The 14,221-nt window shown below is 32.5% G+C and overlaps 1 protein-coding gene across 1 annotated transcript; it reads left to right on the plus strand.

The window, feature by feature from the left end:
* LOC100800885 (peroxisomal 2,4-dienoyl-CoA reductase-like) lies at positions 1 to 4,996 on the plus strand. Its single transcript, NM_001253332.2, has 5 exons — positions 1 to 197; positions 1,691 to 1,850; positions 2,635 to 2,807; positions 2,882 to 3,104; positions 4,717 to 4,996. The coding sequence occupies exons 1-5, from the start codon at positions 12 to 14 to the stop codon at positions 4,869 to 4,871; spliced, it is 897 nt and encodes a 298-aa protein (NP_001240261.1). The 5' UTR covers positions 1 to 11; the 3' UTR covers positions 4,872 to 4,996.
* Positions 4,997 to 14,221: the final 9,225 nt, after the last annotated feature.

Below are 14,221 nucleotides of genomic sequence, written 5' to 3' on the forward strand. Positions count from 1 at the left end.
TTGTTGTTACGATGGAATCACCGTTCAGACCAGAGATTCTGAAGGGAAAGGTTGCTCTAATCACCGGTGGAGCCTCCGGAATCGGATTCGAAATTTCCACCCAATTCGGCAAACATGGAGCCTCGGTCGCGCTCATGGGCCGCCGCAAGCAAGTTCTTCAGTCCGCTGTCTCCGTTCTCCAATCCCTCGCCATTCCCGTAACTACTCACTGCTTCTTTTACTCTTTCAACGCTGTTTTTTCTTTCAATTAATTTAGTGTTTTCTTTTTCTTCATAGGAAATGATTCCGTCGTGTTGAATTTTCAATGAAAATTTTATGTGCGTCTCTCTCTTCTTAGAAATAAAATAAGTAGGGTTTTGTTAAAAATTCGTGAACAATAAGAAGAAAGATATAAGAAAAATGCAATATGTTAGGAATGTGTCTTTCGTCAAAATCACACCACCCGTTATTTGTATCAAATTTTGTCTTTGTTGTTTTCAATTTTTTTGGGTTAAATTACTCTTAGTATCTATAGTTTCTCTATAGTTTCACAATTCCAACCTTTTAATCTTAGTTTTTTAATCTGTATACTTTAGATTTTAAATTACTTTTAGTCTTTATAGTTTAAAGTGATATTTTTAGTCCTATTTTAATTCTGTTGCTATAATATGAAAGTGATCTTTTAGTCCTATTTGTATTTTAATTATCTTTTAGTTCTTACTAAAAAAAATTAACTACAAATTAGTTATAAATTATCAACTATTTTATTTATTACAAATTATCTTGCGATAAATTAGTTATAAATTACTTGCTAATATTTTTATAATTGATAATATTACTCATATTTTGATGACAAAGACTAAAAGAGAATTAAAATATAAAATATTCGGGTTAAAAAAGATCACTTTCAAACTATATGGACTAAAAGAAAATTAAAATGTAAATTATAATGACTAAAAAAACTACCTTCAAACTATATGGACCAAAATAGAATTAAAATGTAAAAATCACTTTAAAACTATAAGGACTAAAGGCACAACCGATAAACTATAGAACCAAATGAGTAATTAAATCATTTTAATCGGGATTTACTTTTAAAAAAATCAATCCGTTTATTTTACTTTTTGTACAATAGTTTTCATAACAAATAGCTAAGCTCAAGATATAAACACCAAATTTCGAAGTCGTGGCTTTGAACCTAAGTCAACCTTCCAAAACTATTTGTAAACTAATCTCTCATTTATATAATCTAATTTGATCATATCACTAATGAATGTAACATGGATCTCCAACAATAGTCGTCTAAAGATTTAACTGAGAAGATCCTTCAACAAAACTTAGATATAGTGTTTTATAGGTACTTATTCTGGTGTTGCATTGTTGTGCACTCGTTGTACAAATAGAGTTTCACCTCCATAGTTTAGTTATATCTCCTTTAGTGAAATCTTAGTTGTGCATATTATGAAAGTGAAGAAACTATGATTTTGATTAGAGAAACCAAAACCAACTATAAAACTGGTTCAAGACCCATTTCCTTTTTTCTGGGATGGGGAAAAGTTAAATCAATGGACTTTTTGGTCTTTTAAAGAAAAAAGTGGACGGTAGTTTTTGATTTGGCTATTAATGTAATGGGTCTGAGTTTATTTTTATTTTGTTTTTGTTTGTGGTAGAGTGAAAGAGAGTTACTGATGTGAAATTTTTTGTGGTTTAGGCGGTTGGGTTTGAGGGGGATGTGCGGAAGCAAGAGGATGCGGTGAGGGTGGTGGAATCGACTTTCAAGCATTTTGGAAGGATTGATATACTTGTGAATGCTGCAGCTGGGAACTTTCTCGTTTCTGCAGAGGATTTGTCCCCAAATGGCTTTCGGACAGGTTCTGCTTCTATCACCTCTTTTTTTAGGCAAAAGCTAATTGAGATTGTTAAGGAATTAAAAATAAAAAAACTTATTACAGAGTGTATGATTTCCTATGCATCACACTTTATGTTAATGTGGTTAAGTGTTTTTGGTGTTGCTCTCTAATGAGAATAGGAGTTTAATCTTGGTCACTTATGCTAACTTTTAATACAAACTTTTATTATGGGGAATAGTGAAATTTTAATTCTTACTAGAGAATGGCACTAAAAGCACTTAAGAAACGGTATCTTTGTTTTGGAAGAGCTTATTGATAGACTTATGTTATGACATAAGAACTAGTGCAAGTGTTTGTAAAAACTTATGAAAATAGCTTATGATATGTTCATAAGTTGTTTTAGCTTATTTCAATATGTTCTCTAGAATAACTTGTGAAAACAACTTAAAACTTGTATGAAATTGTTTAACCTGATTTCCTTTTTGGTTATGGAAACAACCTATATATAAGGGCTTATATGATAAGCACTAAATTGAGTTGTTTACCCAAACGTGCCTAAAGTTTTATGCATTATGTTTACTGTTGTTAGACGGACATAGGTCTCGTATCAAAAACCTCTTTGCTTAAAGAAGCACCATCTAAATATGTGGATAGGATAGATTTGTTATGTTTCAGATGAGTGGTTACTCCAAGACACTCTAAGTTTCATGTTTTCTCAGGTTTAGAACATGATGCAACCTCATTCTGATTATAGTAATTCAGTAAGAGAAAGGAAGTGGTGATAAGCTGTAATTATTCTTTGCAGTTCTGGACATTGATTCTGTTGGCACATTCACAATGTGCCATGAAGCACTAAAATATCTCAAAAAGGGGGGAGAAGGAAGGAGCAACTCTTCTAGTGGGGGATCAATAATAAACATTAGTGCTACCTTGCATTACACAGCTTCTTGGTATCAAATTCACGTGTCTGCAGCAAAGGTTTATAGCACTTGACTTAGATGTTAAAATTATCTTGTTGGCATTCATCTTTTAATTTCTATTGTGTTCAACAGGCTGCAGTTGATGCCACTACGAGAAACTTGGCACTAGAATGGGGAACAGACTATGATATTAGAGTCAATGGGATTGCACCAGGTCCAATAAGTGACACCCCTGGCATGAGTAAACTGGCTCCTGATGAAATAAGTAGCAAAGCCAGAGATTACATGCCGCTGTATAAACTTGGGGAGAAGTGGGATATTGCCATGGCTGCACTTTTCCTAGTATCAGATGCAGGTTGGCCACTTTATCTATTCACCCATATATCTCTAAAATTATTGTTTCTGTGTTAATGATTGAATGTTCATGTCCGATGAATGTCTTGAACTTCCATTTCATTTATTTTGAACAGCTCCCAAAACCCAAAAAAATTATCAGAAAGTTGCAAAAATGAAATTCTTAATAAAATTGTTTCTAGTTTGGATTATTATTTTAGGTTTAACAACTTTCTCTCCCAGATCCCAATCAACTAGTTCTATGTTAGGGATGCTTCACCAAATTGCGCAATAGAAGGGCATTTAGTACCATGTTTAATATGTGGTGTGCTATACTAGATATTTTGTAGGAAACCATTCAGAAATCTTGGAACACATTTTCCTAACTTCCTTCTTTCAACATAAGGGGATGTAATTGGATTTCTTGCATGATTAAAAAAATGGTGTTGGAGAGTTTATCAAGTATTAGATTTCATGCTTGGTTTTCATTTTAGTGGCAGTTCAAGTATTTGGCATGTAATTGGATTCCTCTGTGCAATATTTCATATTCTTCATACTCCTAGTCCAATATACCAAAACCACAAGTATAAAGAGTGTTGTCTTAAACAATATCCAATTGTGTAATTATTTTTCTAATATCTATTCCTGTAGCTATTTTTAATCTCCTTTTTTTATGATTTGTATACAGCTATATGATTCTTGATAAGGAATGTCTATCTCTGTGCTACTCCTATTGCAATTTCTTTTATATCATAGTTTTGGCTGCTAGCAGACTATTCCTATACTAGATTTGATTTAAACAAGGGAATGTTTTTCCAGCCAATATATTCCCTGTACTTTGTATGTAATTTATGTTTTTCCAAAATATAATGTTCTTCTTTTGTGATCTCTAGGAGTGACTAATCTATTTTTTATTTTCTACCTGTGCTGAAAAGGGATAGTTCTTTTGCTAGAAGATATATCCATGCACACTTTGTTTGATTGTCCCAACCCTTATTGCATGTTTATGTGGCCTTTAATATCTTGGTTCTATTGTTGTTATCCTTTGGCTTGATATTTGTCTAGTAGGACTATAAACATGCATTACTTTTCTATTACATCAGATTTTTATGGCATATGCTATAATTAAGTTGGAAAAAATCATCACACTTCATGTTAGAAAACAAAAATGTTTTGGTATAGAAACACCTTGAAATATTGATTGTGCTTTATCCTGGTAAGATATTTGATTCAGCATGAGTAATTTGTTTTTCGAACTTCCATTATGGCTAACCCAAATTCACAGACATGAGCCATGTAATGAAATTTCCTTTCCATCTGTTTATAAAACTTAATTCCTTTGTAAGGTTGTTTACAAATTTTTCTACCCATACTTCTAAGTCATCATACAGTTAGCAGTTTCATAGTCTATTTTAAAAACATATCAAAGTATCCATTTACTTTCACTCTTTCATTTTTTACCCCTAAAGAGTAACTATCTCATTATGCTTAAAAAAGATAAAATTGTTGACACTATTAAATTATTGGAATGGCCGCAATGTTACTCTAGATACCTTAGTCATCATTTTTTTTTCTTCTTTTCCTTCCTATCTTTTACCTATGGAAACTTAAAACATTTCTGCAAATTTGTGAAGGAAAATTCATTAATGGCGACATTATGATTGTTGACGGAGGACTTTGGCTGAGTCGGCCTCGCCATTTAGCAAAAGAGGCTGTGAAGCAGGTATCTCGATCAGTAGAAAACAGATCCAGAAATGCATCTGTCAGTGTTCCAAAAAGCAAGCTGTGAACCAGCAGATTCAGGTGTTAGCCCCTCTACACAGCCGGGAAACAAATTATAATTTGTAGAATACTATGGATTTGGAAGATATCATCTGTTACTTTTAAATTATTAAATAGTTGAACTTTCTCAAACTATCAAATATGATGATTAAAAAGATATGCCTACATCCAAGACATCCCCCACACCCAAAAAAAATAATATAAAATAAAATAAAGTTGTCGCAGTCCCCATGATATATCACTTGGATAATAAGCAAATCCATCTCAATGAGAGGTGGTGCATTACCCTTAACACTATAAATATTATGTATGAATGCTGAAATAAGGGCTATGATTTCTTATTGGGTCATGCTTGTGGGGTTTATATATTGTTGAAATGTTGTGCTTATTTTTTTTATCGGGTGATGCTAGGTGCATCAGCTTTATTGCTTGTGTTGACCCAACATTTTTTATTAATTCCAAAATTACCCTATGGTTGATCTATATGGTTTGTACGAATGAACTTGATCTGTAAGTATAATTTAAACATACGGATCAACTTGATCCGTATTACTCATACGGATCATGTTGATCCGTATGACTCATTTTTGCGCATTCACTTAAAATGCTGGGTGCACATAGCATCACCCTTTTTTGTCCCATAAGAACTTATGACTAAACCTTCTCAATAATTTCTTCAGCTACATGTTATTTATCGTCATGCTTATTTTCACCTGGTTCGTGATAAGTTCAACCAGTGTTATGAAACTTAGTTTGGTCATTGATCCGATTGAGATAGTGGGTCAGTGGTTTAGTCAGCGGGATAGTAATTAAGCTGACATATATTAAAAATTTAAAATTATGTATGTATTTATTATTTATAAGTATATAACTAATATTATTTGATTAAGAAAAGTTCATTCATATTCTAAAATCTAAAATAACAATTGATAATAATGAGACATCAATGTAGAGGTGATCCTTTTTTTTTTTTGTAAAATCGGTCGGGTCCAACCGGTCCAATCGGGACCCGGTGACCTAACTAGTCGATTTTGGCCAAATCATCTCGGGTCAATTATGTGATCGATCTAATAGTAAAATCGGTCCGGTTAGGCCACTAAGTTCCAATTGAACTGATCCGACTGGTTGGACTGAACCAGGTTTTATAACATTGAGTTCAACATTTATAAGCCAATGAAGAGCTACAAAGATGATTGATTACACCCTTTTCAACTTCTTTATTTCAATTATATTTAAAGTTATATTTTAAATTATTTTTTATTAGTTGGTAAACTAAGTGTTCTACATGTATACTATATGGCATTTAGTAATAAGTTAACCATGCTTTTGTAAATCATGAAGATTTTGATGATGTCAAAGAAGAATCTAACAAGGCTGCTTCAAATGATAAGCATTTGCTTCAAGAATAATTCAAGATTGCTTCAACAAACAAAGCCTTGTTTCAAGATTCACTAAAGACCAAGCCTTGCCTTAAAACAATGTGCTTTCAAGACATGCAAGGCTCTGGTAATCGATTACCAGGAAGTGTAATCGATTACCAGAAGACAGGGTTGAGAAATAGTTGTTGAAAAAGGTTTTGAATTTGAATTTTCAACATGTAATCGATTACCATATGTCTGTAATCGATTACCAGCAACGAAACTTTGGAAATTCAAATTCAAAAGTCATAACCCTTCAAATTATAACTGTGTAATCGATTACACAAACATTGTAATCGATTACCAGTGGAAAGTTTTCAGAAAATCTGCCAACAGTCACATCTTTTCATTAGATTTGTGAATGGTCATCAAAGGCCTATAAATAGGTGACTTGGGCACGAATTTTAGACAAAGAGTATTTTTGGTCCAAAATGTCTTATCCTCTCAAAAGACAATGAGAGAGATTCCAAAAGAACTTCATTGTCAAATGCTCTCTCAAAAGAAATCATTGACCAAACACTTGCAAAATCTATAAGGATTCTTACATGATCTTCATTGTAATATTCTTCTCTTGAAGAGAGAATTCTTCTTCTATTCTTCTTATTCAATGAGATTGGTTAAGAGACTGTGAGTCTCTTGTTGTAAAGCATCTGAACACAAGGGATGGGTTGTCCCTGTGTGGTTCAGACTTTGTAAAGGATTTTACAAAGATAGTGGAAATCTCAAGTGGGTTGCTTGAGTACTGGACGTAGGCACGGGTTGTGGCCGAACCAGTATAAAACTGTGTTTGCATTCTCTCTTCCCTTATCTTATTTATTTTGTTGCAATCAATTGTGTCTTGCATGTTTAAAGAACATTGTTAAATTGATTGTTGTTGCTTCTTCTATATTCTAAGCCTATCCCTCTTAAGATTATTGAGGCCACAAGGTCCAACAAGTGGTATCAGAGCAGGATTCTTGTATAAAGTTTAAAAACTTCAAGAATAGATATGGCATCATCCAAATTTCCATTTTCTGAGGGAAATTCTATCAATAGGCTCTTATGTTCAATGGTGAGGGTTATCATTATTGGAAAACCCGAATGCAGATCTTTATAGAAGCCATAGATCTAAAGATATGGGAAGCCATTGAATTTGATTCCTTTATTCCTACAATGGTAGAGAGAAATGCAACTATATAAAAAAAAACTAGAGAAGAAAGAAGATGATGATGAAAGAAGAAAGAAGAAGATTCCTCTTTAGCCCCAAAATGCTGAGTGCGATCAACTTGGGCACATGAGATTCAATTGTCCTGTGTTTAAAAGAAGAATGGAAAAATCTGACAAGATGAATTTCAAAGAGAAGAAAGAAAAGAAAAGATATATCACTTGGGAAGATAATGTCATAAATTATTCAAGTGATTCAGAGAAGAAAATCATAAGTCTAGGTATCATGATGAAAGACTATGAAAATGGAGAAGAGCAAAGTCGATACATTTATAGCAATTTTTCTCCAAACACATGGCATGCATCAAAGTTTATTCATATTTCTCCCCAAGATAAATGAATATGTGATTTATGGAGACAGAAAACGAAGGCCACATTTCTCCCCAAGAAAAGTGAATATGCGATTTATGGAGACAACAAACAAAGGCCACTTGATCAACAACCCCAACAAGTAATATCAAATGATACCAACAGGTCACTTGTCTTTGATTGATTACTTTTGATGCTTGCTTTCTACTTGAGTTTAGACTGTCCTTGATGATTGTGATTGAATTTGATTGACTGTGTTTGATGATTGATTGATTGTATTTTTTATTGTGTGTTTGATTGTCTTTGATGTTTGTTCCTGATTGAGTTTTTGATTGTTTTTAAAGAATCTATTAAACTTTTCAAATTAGTTTCATGTTTTAAGAAAACTATTTAATTTAGAAAAGGAAATTTTGAAATTGAAATTTGAAATTGAAAATTGAAATTTGAAAAGTTAAATTTGAAAATTGAAAATAAAAATTTGAAATTTGAAATTAAAATTTGAAAGTTGGAAGTTGGAAGTTGGAAGTAGTTATTGGAAGTTGAAAGTTAAAAATGGAAGTTGGAAGTTGGAAGTGGAAGTTACTGGAAGTTGGAAGTTGGAAATGAAAGTTATTGGAAGTTGAAAGTTGAAAATGGAGGTTGGAAGTTGGAAGGGGAAGTTACTAAAAGTTGAAATTGGAAGTTGGAATTTAAAATTTAAAATTTAAATTTAAAAAAAAAAATTGAAATTTGAATTTTGAATTTTGAATTTTGAATTTTGAATTTTTTTTAATAATAGAAATTATTGTGTATAGTTAGTTGATTGTTAATTTAATTAATTTGATTTGAAATATTTGATGATTGATTGTGTTTGATTGATGTGTTATTGTACTTGTTTTTGCTTGATTAATATTGAATGATTGTTTTAATGCCTTTTGGTATCACTTATTCTCATACATTGCAACAAGTGGTAACATCTTTCTCCTTTCTATTCATGATTTGTTTTTGATGTTGACAAAGGGGGAGAGAAAGATAAAAGATAAAATAGTAAGAAAAATTATCTATTGTTTTATGAGACAACTTTTTATATATGAAAAATATGAAATCTTCAATTGTTTCATATAAGCAATCATTGTAAAATCAAGGGGGAGTAAACTATATGCAAATATATATTTTCTTTGTTGTTGCTCCTAACCTACAGGTGGTTGTCATCATCAAAAAGGGGGAGAATGTAAATCATGAAGATTTTGATGATGTCAAAGAAGAATCTAACAAGGCTGCTTCAAATGATAAGCATTTGCTTCAAGAATAATTCAAGATTGCTTCAACAAACAAAGCCTTGTTTCAAGATTCACTAAAGACCAAGCCTTGCCTTAAAACAATGTGCTTTCAAGACATGCAAGGCTCTGGTAATCGATTACCAGGAAGTGTAATCGATTACCAGAAGACAGGGTTGAGAAATAGTTGTTGAAAAAGGTTTTGAATTTGAATTTTCAACATGTAATCGATTACCATATGTCTGTAATCGATTACCAGCAACGAAACTTTGGAAATTCAAATTCAAAAGTCATAACCCTTCAAATTATAACTGTGTAATCGATTACACAAACATTGTAATCGATTACCAGTGGAAAGTTTTCAGAAAATCTGCCAACAGTCACATCTTTTCATTAGATTTGTGAATGGTCATCAAAGGCCTATAAATAGGTGACTTGGGCACGAATTTTAGACAAAGAGTATTTTTGGTCCAAAATGTCTTATCCTCTCAAAAGACAATGAGAGAGATTCCAAAAGAACTTCATTGTCAAATGCTCTCTCAAAAGAAATCATTGACCAAACACTTGCAAAATCTATAAGGATTCTTACATGATCTTCATTGTAATATTCTTCTCTTGAAGAGAGAATTCTTCTTCTATTCTTCTTATTCAATGAGATTGGTTAAGAGACTGTGAGTCTCTTGTTGTAAAGCATCTGAACACAAGGGATGGGTTGTCCCTGTGTGGTTCAGACTTTGTAAAGGATTTTACAAAGATAGTGGAAATCTCAAGTGGGTTGCTTGAGTACTGGACGTAGGCACGGGTTGTGGCCGAACCAGTATAAAACTGTGTTTGCATTCTCTCTTCCCTTATCTTATTTATTTTGTTGCAATCAATTGTGTCTTGCATGTTTAAAGAACATTGTTAAATTGATTGTTGTTGCTTCTTCTATATTCTAAGCCTATCCCTCTTAAGATTATTGAGGCCACAAGGTCCAACAGCTTTGAGTGTGAAGGAAGATGGGAATAAAATCAAGATTGAAAACTCATTTAAGTTATAGAAATGATGTTAGTGACAATTAAATACAACAAACTAGCTTAGTGTTCCTTGTTTTGCATATGTATTAAATTCACATCTTATAATTTATAGAAGTAATTTTTTATATTATTTGAATTTATAATATATATATGTTATTAATTATTTAGTTTAAATTTCAATAAATATGTCAGTATAATAAAGGATCACTTTACTGGTCGTAATTACCTTAATTCAAATTAAAATATATTGGACAATCAATTAATTGTCCTTTTATATTTGTTTAAAATATCAAAATAAATTGTGATGAATTTTAAAAATTTAAATTATAAATAACTATATAATATTTACTAAATATCTAGAATAAACTAATGTTGATTTAAATTATTTTATTGGATAATCAATTAAAACTGTACAGGTGTATGTTTCGTAATAATAAAATATACCTAGGTGAATTAATTTAAATTTTACTTTGCAAATTATAAAAATATCTGAAACTCTTGATTAGTTGTGTTCGTGTAAAATTTATTTTTAGTGAAAATTACTATATTTTAAAATATACATATAATTGGGTATTTTTCATATTTTTACTTTGATCAGCAAAAAAAAATACATCATTTCAATTTATATTGTTCCTATATCTACTGTATAAAATTTGAAAAAATAGAATGAATTTGAATATTTCAATTTATATTTTATACAATTCTTATTAATTGATTTAATTAAATTACAATTTTATTGGAAATAGTATATAAAATTTACATTAATTAAATTATTTAGAGGGAATGAATATGGGGTACCATGTGACATCTAGGCGTCGCACACTAACCCGCCACCATCCTCTGACATGTGCACTGCCTTTAGAAACACCAACACAATCCTTACCAACATTATCGTGCATTGCTTGCACCCAATCCCGACGCCGCCTGCACCATCTTAGCACCCACCAAACCACTTGTCCTTCATAACCACCTGTGCAATTGGCAACAACCCAACCTCCACCATCAAAACGTTGTGCACCGCCACCCACTACGCCAAAACCCAACCGCACACTGCCACGCATGACAAAATAACCCATGAGTACGCCTCACCATAACTCATGACGAGAGCAACAATAGATTTGTGTTGGAGATATGTGTTCAAATCTAAGCATTTCCAGATCTAAGTGTTTTCAAATACGAAATTTGAGATATTTTCACTATAAATATGTGTTTTAGATCTCGCATTCGAGCACAAGTATATGTAGTGTGTGTTCATTCTCTTTTTTGTCCATCTCTATGTTTCTATGTCCCTTTTATGTTTCGATTGTGCATTGTGTTCATGTAGTTCCAGAGTTTCGATTGTATGTGTTCATATGTTCTTGGTTTTATGTTTGATTTGAATTGAAATGACATGATGAAGGAGAAAACAAAATGGATATTAGATCGTTTTTCTCCTTTAATTAATTTTGGTGGTTTTAACTGCAAAAAAATACAATTATTTATAAAATGAATATTGGCAGTTTTAAAACTGTCACAACTCATATTTTTAACAAACTAATGACCACACCACCAGTTAGTGGAGAATCATAACGGAAGGGATAAAAAACAAAACTTTTCAAATATCATGGAGCAAAAACCGAAGAAAAAATTTATCAGTGATAAAAAACGAATTTCAAGTATATATAAGGGAATAGGGGTGCTCATGGTGTGATTTGGTGCGATTTTAGCTTAAAATTAGTCCGAATCAAATAAGAAAATTAAGTGCAATACAACTTGATTTTGTTTACATTATTTATGAAATTCGAACCAAACCAAACCAATCTTTTGCAATTTGGTTCTATTCGGTTTTTGTGGTTTGAAAATTCTACAAGTTAGTGTTAAAAAAATGCTTTAAAAGTTTGATATAATTGAACAAAACTTGAATAATAATCAGTTCAACAATCAATGGTATAAATGGTCAACTTAAAGTTTCAACTTGAATAATAATCATTCAACTTAAAACTAATCATCCAACTTAAATAATAAATCATTACACTTAAAAGTAAGAACAATGCGCAATACTTGCTTCCAAGTTCCAATGACTAAACTTAAAAAAACACAATAAAACAACATTCATAGTACTTGCTTCCAACCATGAAACTTAGAAAAAAAAACATTCAACAACAAAACAATAATTACAACAATAGTCTAAAACCATAAAAACTAGAAAAGTAGATCTCCAACCGCAACATTGTCATTCCACGAGAGAGGAGAGAGTGAGTGTTAAGTGTTTTAGTCTTAAATTTAGATTAAGTGTAACCGTTGTCATTTCACATAAGCTTAAAACTAATATGAGTATAAGCCCTATATTAAACTAATGAGTGTGGTTTAGTTTGATTTAGTTTTGTTTCCACGTGTCAAACCGAAAACCGAACTGTATGGTTTGGGAAAAACAAAAGCCAAACCAATTTGATTCCCATCGTTTTTTCTATGGTTTACGATTTTTTGGATCAGTTTTGGATTTTACGTTCAATTTGGTTCAATTTTGAACATCCCTATCAAGGAACACTAAACATATTTAAGTCATTCTAATAAATGATTTAATGTCACCTTTGTTCCATTGTGTTAGACAATTGTTTCATTTTGATCCATAGCATTCGGTTGGTACATTTTTGTTTTAAAATTTTTAGGGTCCCCATTGTTCTTGAATCCTCTCACTGACACAGAGTGTGTCAACCTTCTCCTTTTGGATGACCTCAACGCCATATAGTAATAAGGTTAACAAATGTTTGATTTTGTTACTGAAATGTGACCATTTTGTCGTAAACCATTTGACGATGCAACGACAGATTTAGAACATGTGTGAGTGATTTGATGCAACCCAAGAGAATCGAGTCAAAGCAATTATAAATTTCCTCCGAGTTACAGCCTGCTTCCGATCCGATGCCATTTTCTCCAAGGCTCGTCACCCCAACCTTTTGTTTTCATGAACAAAATGGGCATCAACGTACAAGTTGAGAACAACCAATCTGTTACATCACGGAGCAAACCTTTGACATCAATAATTTTAGCAAACATTGAGAAGAAGAAAAAGGAAAGTTCCAAATGGCAAGAGACTTTATTTTTTCCTTTGATTTGATAATGAAATGGAATGACTTGTGGATAATTAATTCATCACACCCCAACACAATAAAACTCCATCTAGTGTCAATTATAAAAACTTTTAAGACTTTAGATCTAGATATGAACCCCAGTTTTTTTTCCTGCAAAAATAATATTCTATTAATTGAGTACCAGTGGTACTAGAATTACAAACTACATTCCAGATTAGTCCCAATACATAGTTGGGACCAAAATCTGGTATAATATCAATTTACATAATTTGCTCTAATAGTCTATCCTCCTCTATTGAGAAATGCTACTCTGATGTTTGAGGACCAGTAGTTAAAATGCATGTTGAAATCCTTCTCCAAATTTGTGAGCCACGTCCATAATAAGAAGACTGCATTGTCTAAGATTCTATTAGCATCAAATGACCCATTTGAGAATATAATATTGTTTCTTTGCTACCAAATGCTCCATGTCAATGCCAACCACCACCACTTCCATCTGCTAGACCTCACTCCCCCTACCATTCCATGTATGTGTTGGATAAAGTGTTGCCTTGGGTGGTTTGGAAAGACACCCGACAAACCCACCTAAGACAATGACTCCCACCATACTGAAATTATCTTACCACACTGAAAGAAAAGGTGGCCTGCACTTTCCTCCTCACCTCCGCAAAAAGGGCATGCTAGCTCTCCAACCTGAATCTGTCTCCTGTTCAAGTTTACCCTGGTTGGTAATCGGTCCCTAATTAACCGCCATGCAAATATAACAAATTTTGATGGCAGCTTGAGTTTCCACAGCTCCTCAAATGCTCCATCCTGCTGCTGTTCTGATAATTCCTCCCACAGAACTAAACAAGCAGATTTCACCGTATATTGCCCACTCGGGTCTGCCTTCCACTCCCATTGATCTCCTTTGTGAGCCTGTATTGTACTATGTGTAACATCTGACAAAAATGAAACCGCCATCTCTATTTCATTATCAAACAATGGTCTTCTCCACCTAAAATCTCATTCCCACCCAGCTTCTTTGAAGGCCCCCATGTGTTGTATACATTGATGTTGCTGATTAGAAATACTATACAACCTA

This window comes from Glycine max, chromosome 8 (genome assembly GCF_000004515.6).
Source record: "Glycine max cultivar Williams 82 chromosome 8, Glycine_max_v4.0, whole genome shotgun sequence".
NCBI classification, from domain to species: Eukaryota; Viridiplantae; Streptophyta; class Magnoliopsida; order Fabales; family Fabaceae; genus Glycine; species Glycine max.

What these genes read in the sequence shown, in the direction of transcription:
- LOC100800885 (NM_001253332.2), top strand. Translation starts at nt 12, where the DNA reads ATGGAATCACCGTTCAGACCAGAGATTCTGAAGGGAAAGGTTGCTCTA. An exon ending in TCCAATCCCTCGCCATTCCC is followed by an intron (nt 198 to 1,690) that starts GTAACTACTCAC and finishes TTTGTGGTTTAG; the next exon opens with GCGGTTGGGTTTGAGGGGGA. An exon ending in TTTCCTAGTATCAGATGCAG is followed by an intron (nt 3,105 to 4,716) that starts GTTGGCCACTTT and finishes AAATTTGTGAAG; the next exon opens with GAAAATTCATTAATGGCGAC.